The sequence below is a fragment of the Herpailurus yagouaroundi genome, unplaced genomic scaffold (genome assembly GCF_014898765.1).
Source record: "Herpailurus yagouaroundi ecotype Mexico unplaced genomic scaffold, PumYag 162, whole genome shotgun sequence".
Taxonomy (NCBI): domain Eukaryota; kingdom Metazoa; phylum Chordata; class Mammalia; order Carnivora; family Felidae; genus Herpailurus; species Herpailurus yagouaroundi.
Genome location: NW_024412403.1, coordinates 5688612 through 5703870, shown reverse-complemented (window position 1 = coordinate 5703870; position 15259 = coordinate 5688612). Strand labels below are relative to the sequence as shown.

Sequence of the window (15259 nt, the reverse complement as noted above, 5' to 3'; positions counted from 1 at the left end):
TTCGTGATCCCTTTAAGGGGATAAACGGACACACCTGCCACGGTCCTGACACTGGGTCTGTTTTACTCGTGGCCCCTCTGCCCACCTGGCCGAACGTGGGCCTGTCCCTGCGGTCCTTCCAGGACGTCCCCTGCGGGGTCAGTGCCCGTCTCCGCCAGGAGCAGCTCTCCTGCCTCTGCACAGACTCGGCCCACGGACTCCAAGCACAGCTGGAGCCCAGGCTCTGGATGGAGTCCCCGGAGCGAGCAGCCACAGGGAAAATGCACGTCAGGACAGCAAGGGGGGGGCAGGAAAGAGGACATCAGTGGCCAGTGGCCAGGTGCTGTCCGTAGCTGCCCCCTTGCCGGCTGGTGGCAAGAGCGCCAGGGTGGCGGGCAGGGAGCAAGCCCGGGGCCCGGAGAGAAAGGAGGGGGCCCTGAGGCAGAGATGGGCCCCTGCACACAGACCGCACCCCAGAAAGGAGATGTGGAGTCCTTTGTGCGAGAAGAGAGACAAACCGGTACAAGGAGCCCCCTCGGAGTTTCCGTGGAGTCCAGGTTTATTCTTACAGGTGATCATGAATAACAAAGGAGAGCAGTAACAGGGCCTTTTGAAGTGGAAGTAAAGCTGGAGGGAATAAAGAGCTTACCTGATTTATTTTTGCACTCAATATCGTAGCCCGTGATGGGGCTGTTGCCGTCAAACCCCATGGTCCACCTGAGGGTGATTGTGCGAGCTTTCACGTCTTTGATCTCAATTTCGGGAGGGTCTGGGGGCTCTGCGCAATCGACAGGAAAACCCAGGCTTAGTTCAAACATGGCTCAGACAGAGGACGCGGGTGGAAATGCTGAGTACGGCTCCCGAAAAGCCCTGCCAGCCTTTGACGGCAGCTGAAACTTTTACCTGGAAGCATTTTTTTTTTTTTTCCTATTCCCATAGCAGGGACGAGAAATTCCACTTTTCCCCAAACGCCAATGTTTACAGCAGGGCTCTGTAAGCAGGCTTTTATCGCGGGGCTGGGCCACCAAACGAGGATGTCACTCTTCTGGTTTGGAATCTCGAGCTCAAAAGAATGTCTGGGCTTCAAATGTTAAACTTCCCTTGTCGTTTGCACCGTTTGGCGTAAGGATTCCTAAAGGTGGGCTAACCAGGCACACTGTTACACGTGGTGCACTCCGTGGGCCCGCAGGGTCACCTGACCCAATTCCTTTAAGGATTTGCTCCCTGTGTTTTGGGGGCTGCACCTTGACATCATCATGGGCACTGCAAGAAACTGTTTTAACACCAGCTGTGTGCATGTTCAACATTTTCTGGGAATCAGGAGCTGTTACGTAGCAAGCTGAGCCCACACAGGGGTCTGAGCCTGGGCGTACACTTAGGGATGGGGGGGGGCATGGGACAAGCTGAGGGCAAAACACAGGCTGGCACACTGCCCCCCGCCCCCAGTGGAATATGTGTGATATTCCTCGGACAGTCCTGGCGGCCCAAGAACAAAGGAAAGGGGTTTAAGTGCGTGCCATGGTGATGTGGGGAAACTAAGGCCAATGAAAAATTAAGTTCCCTACTGCCTACAGCCCATTGACAAGTCCTTGAGACCAGCAGAGTGCCTTCCCTCTAGGAGCTCAGCTGCCTCAAGGATGACACTTTGCTGGGGGCAAAAGGGAATCTTGCCTTAACATTGTCCCAACCTCGAGGACCCTGTAAATCTGCTTCCTTTATCTCAACTCCCCCAAGATATACGCTGGCGATCCTACTCCAAGCTTCTGGCCTCCTGATACAGATCTGAAGGGGCTCATGACTGAGGCTTTATTAAATGGTAATAAATGGTGTTTCCTTAGCAACAGCTAGCCCCTCAAGGTCCTGGAAACCTTGCTTCCAAAATACCTTCGAGACTTACTCTATCCTGGACCCCCTCCCAACCTGAGGGTAGAGAACGAGCTACCCCACCTGACCCCAGCGCAGCTCTTCCTGTCCGTGGGTTCTGTCCCCGTGCTTTAATTAAATCACCTTTTTGCACCAAAGACGCCTTCAAGGATTCTTTCTTGGCCATCAGCTCCAGACCACCCCACCACCATCCCAAAACCTCCTCACTTACTGTCCTAAAAGCCGTGTTTTCCCCCAATTTGGTCTCCTTCCTACCTTGCACTGTGAGCTGAATTATTCCACGGTCCTCCCCATAAGAATTGATAGCATGACAGGAGAAGAAGCCAGAATCTTCTCTAACAGTTGGCAAAATCTATGTGTAAAGCAGAAAGAAATCCATCGTATCCAGTAGTATGGAGTCAGAACAACTAAAAGGACTTTCGATGATAAAAATCTCTCCATTCCTACCCTTCCGGTCCCCAGCACACCCGCACATGTGCACACACCCCCCCGAGAGCAAATTATTTCAGTGCAATTGTAACGGTGTAGATGGATCGGTTCCACGTACGTTATCAGTGTCAGCTGGTGCTCGTTAAATTGGATGTGTAATTTATGTAGGATGCCATGGTCAGGTTGATGTATATTCCATATATATATATATATATTTTTTTTTTTTTTTTTTCTCATGGTGTGTGCTTAGAGTATCCAGAGTGCCTAAAGAAGCAGATCTATAAATCCTGCAGTAAATGCTTGGTCCTACAGGACCCTCATTAGAGTTCTCTCTAGAAGGACTCCAGGATTGGACCTGTGAGTGAATCAATATCAGTGTTTCAAACACAGGGCTTTTTTTTTTTTTTTCTCTGCGTGGGCTATAGCATCATTCACCCCACCCCCCGCCACTAAAAACACCACTCAGTTAACTACCACTAGTACTAAAAAAAAAAAATCTAAGAGACTACAATACTTTTTTTTCTAGTTTTTGTGATCCTATGTGAAAGACAGAAGCTTTTCTGTTGGATTTGTCCAAGAAAAGCAAACCACTTTTCCTTAGAAAGCCCATCCAATTTGTTTCTTTTTAAAAAAAAAATTTTTTTTTAACGTTTATTTATTTTTGGGACAGAGACAGACAGAGCATGAACGGGGGAGGGGCAGAGAGAGAGGGAGACACAGAATCGGAAACAGGCTCCAGGCTCTGAGCCATCAGCCCAGAGCCCGACGCGGGGCTTGAACTCACGGACCGCGAGATCGTGACCTGGCTGAAGTCGGACGCTTAACCGACTGCGCCACCCAGGCGCCCCCCAATTTGTTTCTTTTTACAGCATGTTAAAACATGTGTACAGCATAAGATGCCATTTTTCTGGGATTAATTATCATTAAGAGACTCGATTCCTACCTTTTTTTTTTTGTTTGTTTGTTTGTTTTTTGTTTTTACTACCGTTGGGTTCCCTGCCATGCTCATTGTAATTTTATTCTTAATAACATTTAAAGTAAAGCACTGTTTTTGCAGGCTGCTCAGGAATCTGGCTTAAGAAGTGGGGAAGAAATGGTAGTCCCGGAAGATTATCTGCTGTTCATCACCCGCATGCCCCCACTTAGGTGAAAGGACAGGATTATTCTGCCGACAAAGTTAGATGCTGATCCGCTGTGTTTGACGCGTTTTACCTGCAGCGTTGAGATCACTTCCTCTCCCACCTCCTTGGTGGACACAAGGTAACGGGCCATCTCGGGGTTAATGATACGGTCCTCCTTCTCCCAGCGGACGATGATGGGCTTCTCGCCATGGGCTGCACAGCTCATTTCCTTCTTTTGACCCTGAGTGGCTAGGGTCGTATTTGGATAGGACGTTATCATCGCAGGAACTGAAAATCCAAGAAGGACACAACTTATTTGGCAAAGCAGGATTCTTGACTTCCCACCTCAACACTCAGCTAAATCTGGCTTAAAGGGGTGTTTCCTTGAGGGGCGTCTGGGGGGGCTCAGTCGGTTAAGTGTCGAACTCTCGGTTTTGGCTCCGCTCACGATCTCACGGTTTTGTCAGTTCAAGCCCTGCGTCAGACTCTGCACTGACAGTGTGGAGCCTCCTCGGGATTTTCTCTCTCTCTCTCTCTCTCTCTCTCTCTCTCTCTCTCTCTGCCCCTCCCCACCCACACTGTGCTTTCTTTCTCTCAAAATAAATAAATAAACATTTTTAAATAAGAGGTATTTCTTTGAAATAAAATGTATTCAGGAAAGCGCTGAGCACGAATCACGAACAGAAAAGGGCCAAGGTGGCAGAAAAGTGAAACCTGACGAAATGAGCCCTAAGCTCATTCATTCAGAAGTTGCCTTGGGATTTCATATTCAGGGGGCACTGCTCTCTTCCCGGCCCACCGAGGGCACACGTCGGTCACGGAATATAGCCTGTGTCCCCGAGGACACACAGGAAAACAATTTTACTTGCTGAATAGATGGGAGAGGGGGCTTCCAGTAGCAAATGACAGTTTCTAACTCTGATTTTCAACTGTGGAACTCTGAAACCTTATCAAGCAACTGAGGCTGGGGCCCTGATCGCTGCTGACCCATCCTCGAAGTGACTTCTAGATATACCCACCGTTGTTACAAACTGTCACCGTCACCTGGAGACCCCAGCCCCACCCTTCTCCCGTAACATATGGCAGGCCATCTCATCCCCAGCGCACCAAGAAAACAGAAACCTCTCTTTGTGCAACTTCCCAAGTTCCCTGTCTCCCACCTCAAAATTCATCTAAAGACCTCCATTCTTGGCCATGACATAGGACTCTGCTCCCACTCCATACACCACTTAGAGATGCAGGGCGGCACAAAACAAGCATCCTTTTAAATGCGTACGCAGCGTCTAAGAAAGTGAGAGAAATCCCAGGAGCCTGAAGCAGAAGTGGCTGTTGAAAGGCCAGAGGTATTATGATGTTGGAGGCAGGGAGTTGAAAGTGGGACCTTCAAACCAGGCTGCTCAAAGGGCCCTACCTTCAGAGCGAGGACATGCAAGAAGGACAACCAGACCCACACAGGGGGAAGGGAAAAGCAAACAGCCTTGGCTTGTGCTATGGATGAAGAGAAAAAAAAAAGCCTCCCCTGAAAACCCACAGCTGGTCTGCCTCTATGTGGGTTTGGGGTTAAATTCATGCTAAAGGGGCAATATGCTGGTGTTCCTACTTGGGCCGTGGGCCGGAAGATCCTAGCGAAAGAAACACAAACACACCCCAGTGGGAGGCACACTCCATCCATGCCCATTGGATCTCTCCTGGCCCGTGCTGGGTCCCGTCTTCCCCACAGCGTACCAGAGTGGGTTGAGACATACCACAACGAGTAAGAAACCTACCGGCTCCGTAGCCTGGGCGCCCGCAGGAGAACCCACACTTTGAAGTTTCTCTACAGTCAGCAGGTATGTGGCAGAGATTAGGAGGCGTGGAGTGGACAGACTAACTGAAGGGAAGAAACACCGTGGGCCCCGCATTTTTATCCTCGCTGGTGGTGAGATCCCCCTTCCAGCACAACTGAGGGAAAGCCAGACTGGCGCATGGGCCCCAGCCTTCAGTCCCGATCACTCACTTCCTCTAGCCGCTTCAAGAAAAAAATTTAACCTTTACCAACAGCTTTTTTGAGGTCTTATTTACATGCCATAATATTCACCTAAGTGCACAGGGGAAAGGGTTTGTCCATTGTAGTAGTTTTCTAGGAGAGCTGAAACAAATCACCACGAGCTGGGTGGCTTCCCACAACAGAAATCTGTTCTCTCACAGTTTTGGAGGCCAGTCCAAAATCAAGGTGAAGGCAGGGCCATGCTCCCTCCGAACTTCTAGGGAAGAACTATTCCCTGCCTCTTCCAGCTTCCGCTGGCCCCCACGATCCTTGGCTTGTGGCCACAACTCTCCCATCTCCGCCCACACTCACGTCATGTTCTTCCTTAAGGGTTTCCCCGTGTCTTCATGTGGATTTCTTATAAGGATACCAGTCATTGGATTTAGGACCCACCCTCACACAGTATGACTTCATCTTAACTAATTATATCTGCAAAGACCTTATTTCCACACAAATTCACATTCTGAGGTTCATGTAGGCATGAGTTTTTTTAGGGGGGGCTTCATACACATATATTTGTATCATCCAACACACACACACACACACACACACACACACACACACACACACACTATTACAACCCAACAGAAGTACAAACAGTTGTATAGTTACCACCACATCAAATTTGGTTTTATTTTTTTTAAAGGAAAAAACTTACTTACTAAAATTAGTAAGTTTATTTTTGAGAGAGACAGGGAGAGAGAGAGAGCGAGAGAGCAGAGGATGGCAGAGAGAGAGGGAGAAGAGAATCCCAAGCTGACAGCACAGAGCCTGATGTGGGGCTCTATCTCACGAACTGTGAGATTGCGACCTGAGCCCAAATCAAGAGTCAGATACTTAGCTGACTGAGCAACCCAGGCGCCCCAACCATATCAATGTTTAGAGCATTTACATTATCCCAAAAGGATTCCCCTGTCCATTTATAGTCCTTTCCTACTCCCCATCCCAGGCAAACAGTAATCAATATTCTGTCCTTCTAGATTTGCCTTTTCTGGACATTTCCTACAAATGGGATCCCATAGTAGGTATTCTTTTGTGTCTAATTTTTGCCTTTTTCCCCCCACTGAGAATGTTTTCCAGGTTAAGCCGTAGTGTAGCATGTATCAGCATTTTCCCTTTTTTAAAAAAAATTTTTATACATTTTTAAAAAATATTTATTTATCTTTGAGAGAGAGAGAGTGTGAGACAGGGAGGGGCAGAGAGAGAGGGAGACACAGAATCCGAAGCAGGCTCCAGGCTCTAAGCTGTCAGCACAGAGCCTGATGTGGGGCTCAAACCCACGAACCGTGAGATTGTGACCTGAGCCGAAGTCGGACACTTAACCAACTGAGTCACCCAGGCGCCCTTATCAGAGCTTTCTTCTTTTTTGCTGAATAAGACTGCATTGCACGGGATTAACACATTTCGTTTATTCACTCACAGTTGACGCACATTGGAATTGTTTCCACTTTTGGGATATTATGAATAATAATGATATGAATAATAATGAATATAATGAATAATAACCAAGATTTGCATGAAGGTTCTCGCTTAGACCTATGGTTTCACTTTTCCCAGGTAGATCTCTACTAGAGAAACCGCTGTGTCACACGGAAATTCTACGTTTCACGTTCCGACAAACTGCCACATTGTCATCCCAAGTGGCTTCGCCATTTTTACAATCTCTGTGTCAGAAGACGGAGCACAGAAGAGGAAATGGGGGGAATGTTTCCCTTGAACCATAAAAGCAGGGTAAAGCTATAGGTGAGCTCCAGCTTGATGCTCACCGGCTGTAGAAAGCCCAGCGCCAACCCAGTGCTGCCACCGCAGAGGTGAGGGTGGTGAGGAAGGTTCCAGGAGAGGCTGACCCATGCCATCTGGGAGAATGAGGCAAACACAGGGAATGGAGCCCCTCCTTCTCTGAGATCAGGGCCTGCGAGAAGGCTCCACTGAGCTATGATCCTGGGACAACAGATGGGGACCTTCTCAATGTATTCCAATTCCTCACCCCACTGAGGGGAAGGGACTAAAGCCCTGGGAGTTCACCAGCCCCATTCGCTGGTCCAGATAGTCACCAACTGAGGGGCCCTACCCAGACAGGGGGCTGAATGTGCATGCCATTTGGAGGGGCCAAAGGGAGACACGGTGTCCCTCTCCAAGGGCATCCTCCAAGGGGGAGGCTCTAGGGGGAGCAGGCAGTAGAGTGGACCACTCCCTCTTATTTGATACTCCTGCCTGCAACTTTGCACCATCCTTTGTCAAGGGCTTGAAGGCTACAGAAAACCTCTGCACAGGACAGGAGGCATGGAACTTGGACATCTGGTGTGTAGAAGGGCAGCTGAAAGGGAAAACTCCCACCCTGACCAAGGGGGAAGTGGACAGGTGCACTGAATATTTGTGCCTGGGGCAGTGCGGGGGACAGCCGCTTTCTTGCATGGAGCGTTGTGTGTGATCCCACCCGGCCCAGTGCACTGTGATGCAAGCTCATTATAGTGCAGGGGACCACTTTCTGGAACATAGTTATGGGGAGAGGCCAGACCAGCCTGTGAGGCTCTTCCCATATGTCTCCTTATCACTTTCCCTTTAAGCACAGAGTGAGGATTTCGTTTAGAGTGGCACTGTTTCAGAAAACCCCAACCACAGGAAATATATTTATGGGGAAAAGGAAGCAATCATAAATTGTGTCTAAGAACGCGCAAATAGCCCTAAAATATCTACAAAATGCAAACATGTTAGCAGTAGGAGAAACTGGATGCTCTTTCAAAGTCTCTTCGTGTTCATGGGCAGAACAGATGAGTATAGTTCAATTACTTTCCTGCCTACAGCAGATTAACACCCTCCCCGGAGACAGCAGCTGGCTATTCCCTGGGCAGAACCAGAAAGAAAAGCGGAACTGCCCAAGAGCTGACATGAGAGATGATGGCGAAATGACACAAATCCCGAGATCATGGTGACCAGGCCCACGTGGGTCTCGCAAACACGATGTCTCTCTTCCCTGCACCCTGTGCTCAACATGCCCCCATACCAAGAAGACCATTATCCATCATCATGGGTTTCCAAATGATGTCCCTCGACCATTGAGAAAATGTTACACTGGCCTGGTGTGGTTTGCTTAATAAGAGATAGGACTATTTTAAGTATTCGAGAAGATTCCTTTCCAAAATGGTTAATAAAAACATTTTAAGTGTCCAAGAGGGTAGGAGAAATAAGTTGTGTAGACATTTTATTCATGCAAAGGCGTGGGATGAACTCAACATCTCTCTATAAGCATCCCTCAATGTCTTCCCTTGAAAATAGGCCAGGAAGGAAGGTGGTAGCAACCACTTTCCCCCAAGAGATTTGGAGAAAGAATCAGGGGCACCTGTTGAATACTGCAAGTGTCAGTAGAACATCGACCCTTGGCAAATGTCCTCAGCGGTGGGTGCTGGCTACGTAGGATGTATTCAGGCATGCTCATTAATGCATTAAGTCAGGGTCTTTGCCACTGTGAAAAATTCCTTTCTGTGATCATGGTAAAGTCCATATTTGTGTATGTTATCAAGTTACTTAGACATGTGAAATGCAGTTGAGTTTTTAATTTAAAAAAATGTTCTAAGGAGCCAAATTATTTGAGAATCTCCCAAGAGGCTTTCTTTTGCTCCAACAACCACACGATCTTTTAAAGACAGGAATTGGGGGGCTCCTGGGTGGCTCAGTTGGTTAAGTGTCCGACTTCGGCTCAGGTCATGATCTCACGGTCCGTGAGTTCGAGCCCCACGTTGGGCTCTGGGTTGATGGCTCAGAGCCTGGAGCCTGCTTCCGATTCTGTGTCTCCCTCTCTCTCTGCCCCTCCCCCATTCATGCTCTGTCTCTCTCTGTCTCAAAAATAAATAAACGTTAAAAAAAATTAAAAAAAAAATAAAGACAGGAATTGGTTGCCTATTGTAAGACTCACTGGATAAAACTGAGGGCAAAAAATGTGGATAGAAATAGGAAAAATGATTCAAATATCCGAGATCAAGACAGTCTCTGTTATGTCTAACCCACAATTGTCAACTTGTTGCTAAAAAAGACACGTAGATAACAACATATTTGCTCTCACTTGGATGTATGTTGATGTGTGGATTTATCTGGGGGTTAAAGCAAAGGGTCACTTGGTGGCTTTGCATCCACTAGGTCTGTGACAACCATCGTGGACCTCACTGTAACAGATGTTGAACAATGGGGGCGTCTGGGGTGAGGGAGTGAGCCAAGGTGTACTGGTGGGGACGTGTGTAATGTTGATTGGTGGCTTCTGCATTTTAAATCCAACACCAGGTGGAGACCTCGGCAGCAACGGCCAGGGCTGCAGGGATTTGGGGCCCTGGATTGTCTTGTTTGGCATCTCAAGCAGACACCAGTGGATTTGTATAGAACCACAGAGGGTGGGACTTAGGAGTTAATGAGTCAGTGCCTGTCCACTCTTATAAGATGCTACACCATCAGGCTCGGTTTATTGTTTTGTGGATTGTCTGGATTTAAAAAAGGGATGGAGAAAAAGTTAATGGCAAAGATTAAATGTCTGAAGCTATTACATTTTACATAGTGCCAAGTATTGCGAAACCATCCTTCCAGGATGCAAGGTTCAGCAAAGAAGTCTGATGCATCTGATTCAGCCAACAGTTCCCTCGCACCATTGACAAATGAATGACATTCCCCAATACATCTTCCTGTTTTACTTCCGTCTTCCTTGTTACTACAAATAAAAGCACCAAGAAACCTTTGCCTCGGAACAACACTGTTCAGTAGGAATAGCCATGTGGTAGCTATAGACACAAGAGTTCACAGAAAGGCAGCTAACGTATTTTATGAGAAGGAGTTGGCTCAATGGAATTGATGAGGCTGATATGGCCTATTTTATTATTATTTGTACATTTTTTTTTTTTTTGGAGATCTGGTGGTTAAATGTTTCCTAGTGTACTGTTGGATGTATGCAGAAAAATTTGCAGACCAGAAAAAATAATACCAGCTGTCAAAATGGGCAGGTGGCTGCTGGGGGAAATTCTTCCGTGTGGGGGGGACTTTGTATGAAAGCAACACTTCTAACCCCTCCCCCGAATGGAGGGGCAATGACTAACCTGACTTGAGGGTTGGGGAGGAACTGACAAGTGTGACCCAGTTCCTTCCAGATATCTGTTGGCAGAGGGCACGTGTTCCGATCTACAAACTTCCTGTAGTGAAAGAAGATGTGCCTGAGTGAGAGGTGTGTGCATCTCCAGCCTGGGAAGAGACTGGGGTAAGTCTCCCTAATTCTAGAATGTAGCATCTGCAAACACACATCTTCCAGAAAGCTAGTATCCAACCACTCTACTTCTGTGTCTATCTCTTGCTTGATTCTGAACTCAGGGGTATTATTTTGGGGGGCCCTCTTAAACTGTGACAGTAGGTATGGACTGTTCACCAAGCAGAAATTTCTAGTTACCTCTGGAAGCCCAGGCTCCTCTTTCCCCAGTTTTTAGCAAGAGACATTATTAAAAATATACCCTAATAAAAGAATGTATTTCCAAGTTCTTCTTGTAGTTGGGTGTTGCCAGCTCAAGGCAATGATGCATCCAGGTGTCCTAGGAGTTGAACTCCCTTTAGGCTTTCTCTGTTTCCTCCTGTGCCAGCCTGACATCAGGGTCTGATACCTGGAGTTCCAGCTCCCATCTTGGACCTTGAGATGACTCGGGAGATGGGAGCCTGGGTCCTTGCTGACACCATGAAGCTGTCATGCCCAAGCTGGCCCGCCTAACTCCAGAAAACATTTATATGAGAAAAAAGCAAACTATTATGTTTATTTATTATTATTTGGGGCTTTTCTATAATAGGAAATTAAGAATTGTTTTGAGCTGACCTTAATCATGGGTCTTGACTCTTTAGGATGATATGGCAGATGTTCTATACTGAAAAAAAAATTTCTTTTTAAAAAATTTTTTAGAGAGAAAGAATGAACGAGTAGGGGAGAGGGGTGGGGGAGACAGAGAGAGAGAGAGAGAGAGAGAGAGAGAGAATCTTAAGAAGACTGCATGCTCAGCACAGAGCCTGATGCAGGGATCAATCCCACGACCCTGGGATCAAGACCTGAACTGAAATCAAGAGTCTGTCAACCGAGAGATCTACCCAGGCACCACCCCAAAAAACAATTTCTATTGGATGGCTTTGCAGAGAAAGATACAATGTGCAGCATGTATAGTTTCCAAAGTGATCCTCAGTTGCAAACTCATGGTTATAGGATGGGTTACCATCAGCCTATACAACACGGTCGTTGCCCAAGTGTGAATCCTAGGTGTGCCACTTGTTTCCTGAGTGGCCCCAGATAGTCACTTAACTACACTGTGCCTCACTCTATTTTGTTCTTTGTCCCAGGGAGACAATGATCGTTGAGAGGATTAAAGAGGCCAGCCTGCAGCAGGGTCAGTGCTAGATAAGCATATACTGATGGCATCCCCATGTGTCTGATGGCAGGGACTTGTGATGTCTTCAGATGAGGAATTGATGTGGACTTTTGTTTGGGGTCTGTGGTCTGCTCAGGACTTGGGGCACATCTTTTAGCAAAGACATTTTCAGTTTGGGCTCAAATCCATTAACCAAGATTTTTTTTCTCACAAGTGCCAAGTTCGAATTCAGGGTAATTAAAGATTCCAGGGCCACAAAAGTGACCTTGAAAAAAAAAATAAGTGTGAATAAATCCGTTGTAGTTCCAAGAAGAAGAATATACTGACTTCTCCGTTTTCCTCTCCAAGCTGGGGAGTATGAATCAGAAACTGAAACTCACATATAATTTAGCTTTGAGACATGACCCCCCAGTCCCTCCAGTCAGGAGCCTGATTCCCGCAGACCCCTGAGTGGAGCACAGGATGGAGAAATTTTGGTGGCAGAGCTGGGTTCTAGAAACGAGTACATATTAGTGCCTCACAGTGTCAGCGGTGTGTAAAGGCTACAACGGAGAGGGCTCCCTGCTGGGTAGGAAAAAAAGTTTGTAAAATGCCAGACGAGGAAAACAGAGAGAGTTCCCATGGGGATATGGCATTTTATTCCCTGGATCGGGGCGTTTTATCATTTCTCCTTCTCCTTCTTCTCCTTCTTTGGAGAGTGAACCAGTTCTGAAATAAGGGTTTCTGTCTTACCTCACGAGCTGCTATGCAGGGAAGCAAATGCTTGGTGAAGCTTGCTGTTCACCCAGAATGTAATTTCCTTAAAAATATTCCTTAAAAATATTCCTTAAAAATAAAAACCCATGGAAGAACATGTTACTGCTCCCCATGAAAAACACAGCATCGCTTTGAGAAGTTGTTTTCTGTTCTTTCCTTTTCCTAATAAGGAGAGGTTTAATTGCATTCCACATGGGAGCGATGCCTTGACAAAACCACCCGCCTCTGGCTTCTTAATGGTTTGCCCGTCTTCCTCTTCCAAAGATGCTCTCTTTCTACTCACATTTGCCCTTTGGAAGACTGCCCCACCAAAATAGATATGTAGCTCTGGTGAATAAACTCTGTATTGAGTCACGAATGTTATGACCAGCTCATGTTTCCCTGGTCCACCCACATATTTTCAGCCTTTTAAAGAAATGGTCAAAAAGATTTTTTTTTAAAAAAAAAGGATCACTACCATGGCTCCTTGCAATGCTAATGTTTGAAGGGATGACCTTTTCACCTGTCACAGTCATGGGTGCTGAGAGATGACAACATATCAGCAGAGCAGTGCTTTTTGCAAGGATTTCTGAAGCATAACAAATGGATGGGGTAATTTAACAGGGATTGGTACCACGCAGAGGCTGTGGGCAAACCCTGCTAGCAAGGGCAAAGGAAAGCCAGACCAGGAAAGCTTTGTTCAGAGAGCGTGTGCTGTGCGCTTTTCCTGCCAAGTTACCCACTACGGAAGGTGCCATTTTTACATTGTGATATGTTGGCTTGTAGATCTCCATCATACACCACGATACCATCTAATAGCACCTCCCTGTTCAGGAAATCTGTGTTCTTATGGCACAAGGGGGTATCATCTGAGCTACTTGCTTGCAGCATAAAGATGCAGGTGTCCGGTGGGGCCTCTGACACTGGCCAGGAAAAGTTGTGCGCACTGAAGCCCAACTCACACTCGTGGGACGTGAGCTAGGTAGCCTGAAGTGTGAACAGTGGGAGAATTTACACCACAGGCATTGGCAAACCCTAGAAATCAGGACTCTCTTCCTTTCCTCCACCTACAACAGTTTTTCCTCTTTAATACAGACCACAAAACGGCACAGGGGAGTGTGTCACTATATTGATGACTTTAAGGAGTGTTCCCATAATATAGGGAGCACTGAGGAGGCGGTGAGTTCACCCGAGAACAGTAACTAATCTTATTCATAAGAGTAAACCCTACCGATGTGAACAGCTCATCCCTGTGTGTTGACATGTAATTCAGCAAAGAGTCCACACATATGTTGCTTTTTCAACTCAGGGATACAGAAGAGGGGATGGTTATATTAATAAGCTGCCGATATTCAAGACGAGTTCTAAACATTACTCTCCTTTTTTAACGGCACAAAACCAATTCTAATACATTTTTGTCTTTTTTCCTCCCTCCCCAGCTCTGCTCAAACTAGCACTGAAAAAGGAACAAAATGAAATACCGAGAAGCCTAGATAATCTCTAACTAGACAACCTGCCTGTCATGGTCGTCTGGTTCAATCCCTTCATTTTACAGAGAAGGAAAGACAAGCCCGGAATAGAGAAGTGGGTGTCAGAGTTTCAGGAGAGGAGTCAACCAGGATCTGACTTAAACGAGGTCTACTCTAGCCCCATCATTACCATCGTCAATAATCATCCCAACATAGAAAGTGGCCGATCTTTCTGGGTGCCCAGGACTCCCTCTGTTGGAGCAGACAAGCCCTGTCTCCTGGGGGTCCCCCTCAGTGCCTCCACTCTGTCAGAACAGAGGTGGCAGAAGAGGGTATGGTCCAAGGATGAAGCAACAAAGCCCAAACTGGAAAACAGAGTCAGGGACACAAGGGTTTATGCTTGGGAGGACCAGGGAGGCAGATGTTGTGAGACATGAACACATATTTTAAACCTACTTCTTCAAGTACATTTTTTTTTAACATCCCCCACCTCCCCCTGCCCCCACCTCAACATTTGTCTGGGAAAAAAAATCAAACATACAGAAAGTTGAACAGCCATATACCCACTGCCTGGATTCCACAATGAATATTTCATGCACAGACTTGAATCTAAATTTATTTCAGTGTTCTCTCATCAGCCAATCAAACTTTACTGAATACAGAATTTTCATTATTTTATTTTAAAATAGACCTGGCGAAAGCATGACTCAGTGAGCATCTGGAAGATGGCGAAGGCACTAAGATAGCAGCCTTCTTCCTGAAATCTGCTGCCCTGGGGGGAGACAGACGACACGTGCCTCACTCTGGACTCTGCAGATGTGACTTGAGGTCTGGTGCCACTCTCACATGTGTCATATCGGAGGAAGAGGTGTGAAGGGGACTCGGAGCAAGGCGCCTGGGCTCCAGCCTCATACTGTCCAGGACATGCTATGAGTGGGCAAGACCACTGACTGTCCTGAGCCTCTTTTTTCTCGCGTGACTCCTAGGAGGGCTGCCTGGGACCAGATGCTGTCAACCTGGGCAGCACCTCAGAAGCTGGAATCAATCTGAGTAGTTTTTAAAACAGACTAGTGCCCAGGCCCTACCCCAGGCCAACGGAGTCAGAGTCTCTGGGGGCAGGGCCCCGGAATGGGTTTATTTGAAGCTCTCCAAGGGATTCTCACAAACAGCCTGCGTTGCAACAACTCTACAGGGTGACCAGGGGTCTGTGACAGCCCTAATTCTCCTCCACTGTCCCTGTCC

General features: G+C 47.1%; 1 protein-coding gene across 1 annotated transcript in view; it reads right to left on the bottom strand.

The window, feature by feature from the left end:
• The window catches only part of DSCAM (DS cell adhesion molecule), a 665388-nt gene that overhangs the window by 136514 nt on the left and 513615 nt on the right, over nucleotides 1-15259 (bottom strand). The window contains exons 12-14 of the mRNA XM_040484971.1: nucleotides 3505-3701; nucleotides 2119-2215; nucleotides 629-757 (exon numbers count right to left, since the gene is read on the bottom strand). Of these exons, the coding sequence (XP_040340905.1) occupies nucleotides 629-757; nucleotides 2119-2215; nucleotides 3505-3701 (423 nt within the window). The remainder of the gene's footprint in view (nucleotides 1-628; nucleotides 758-2118; nucleotides 2216-3504; nucleotides 3702-15259) is intronic.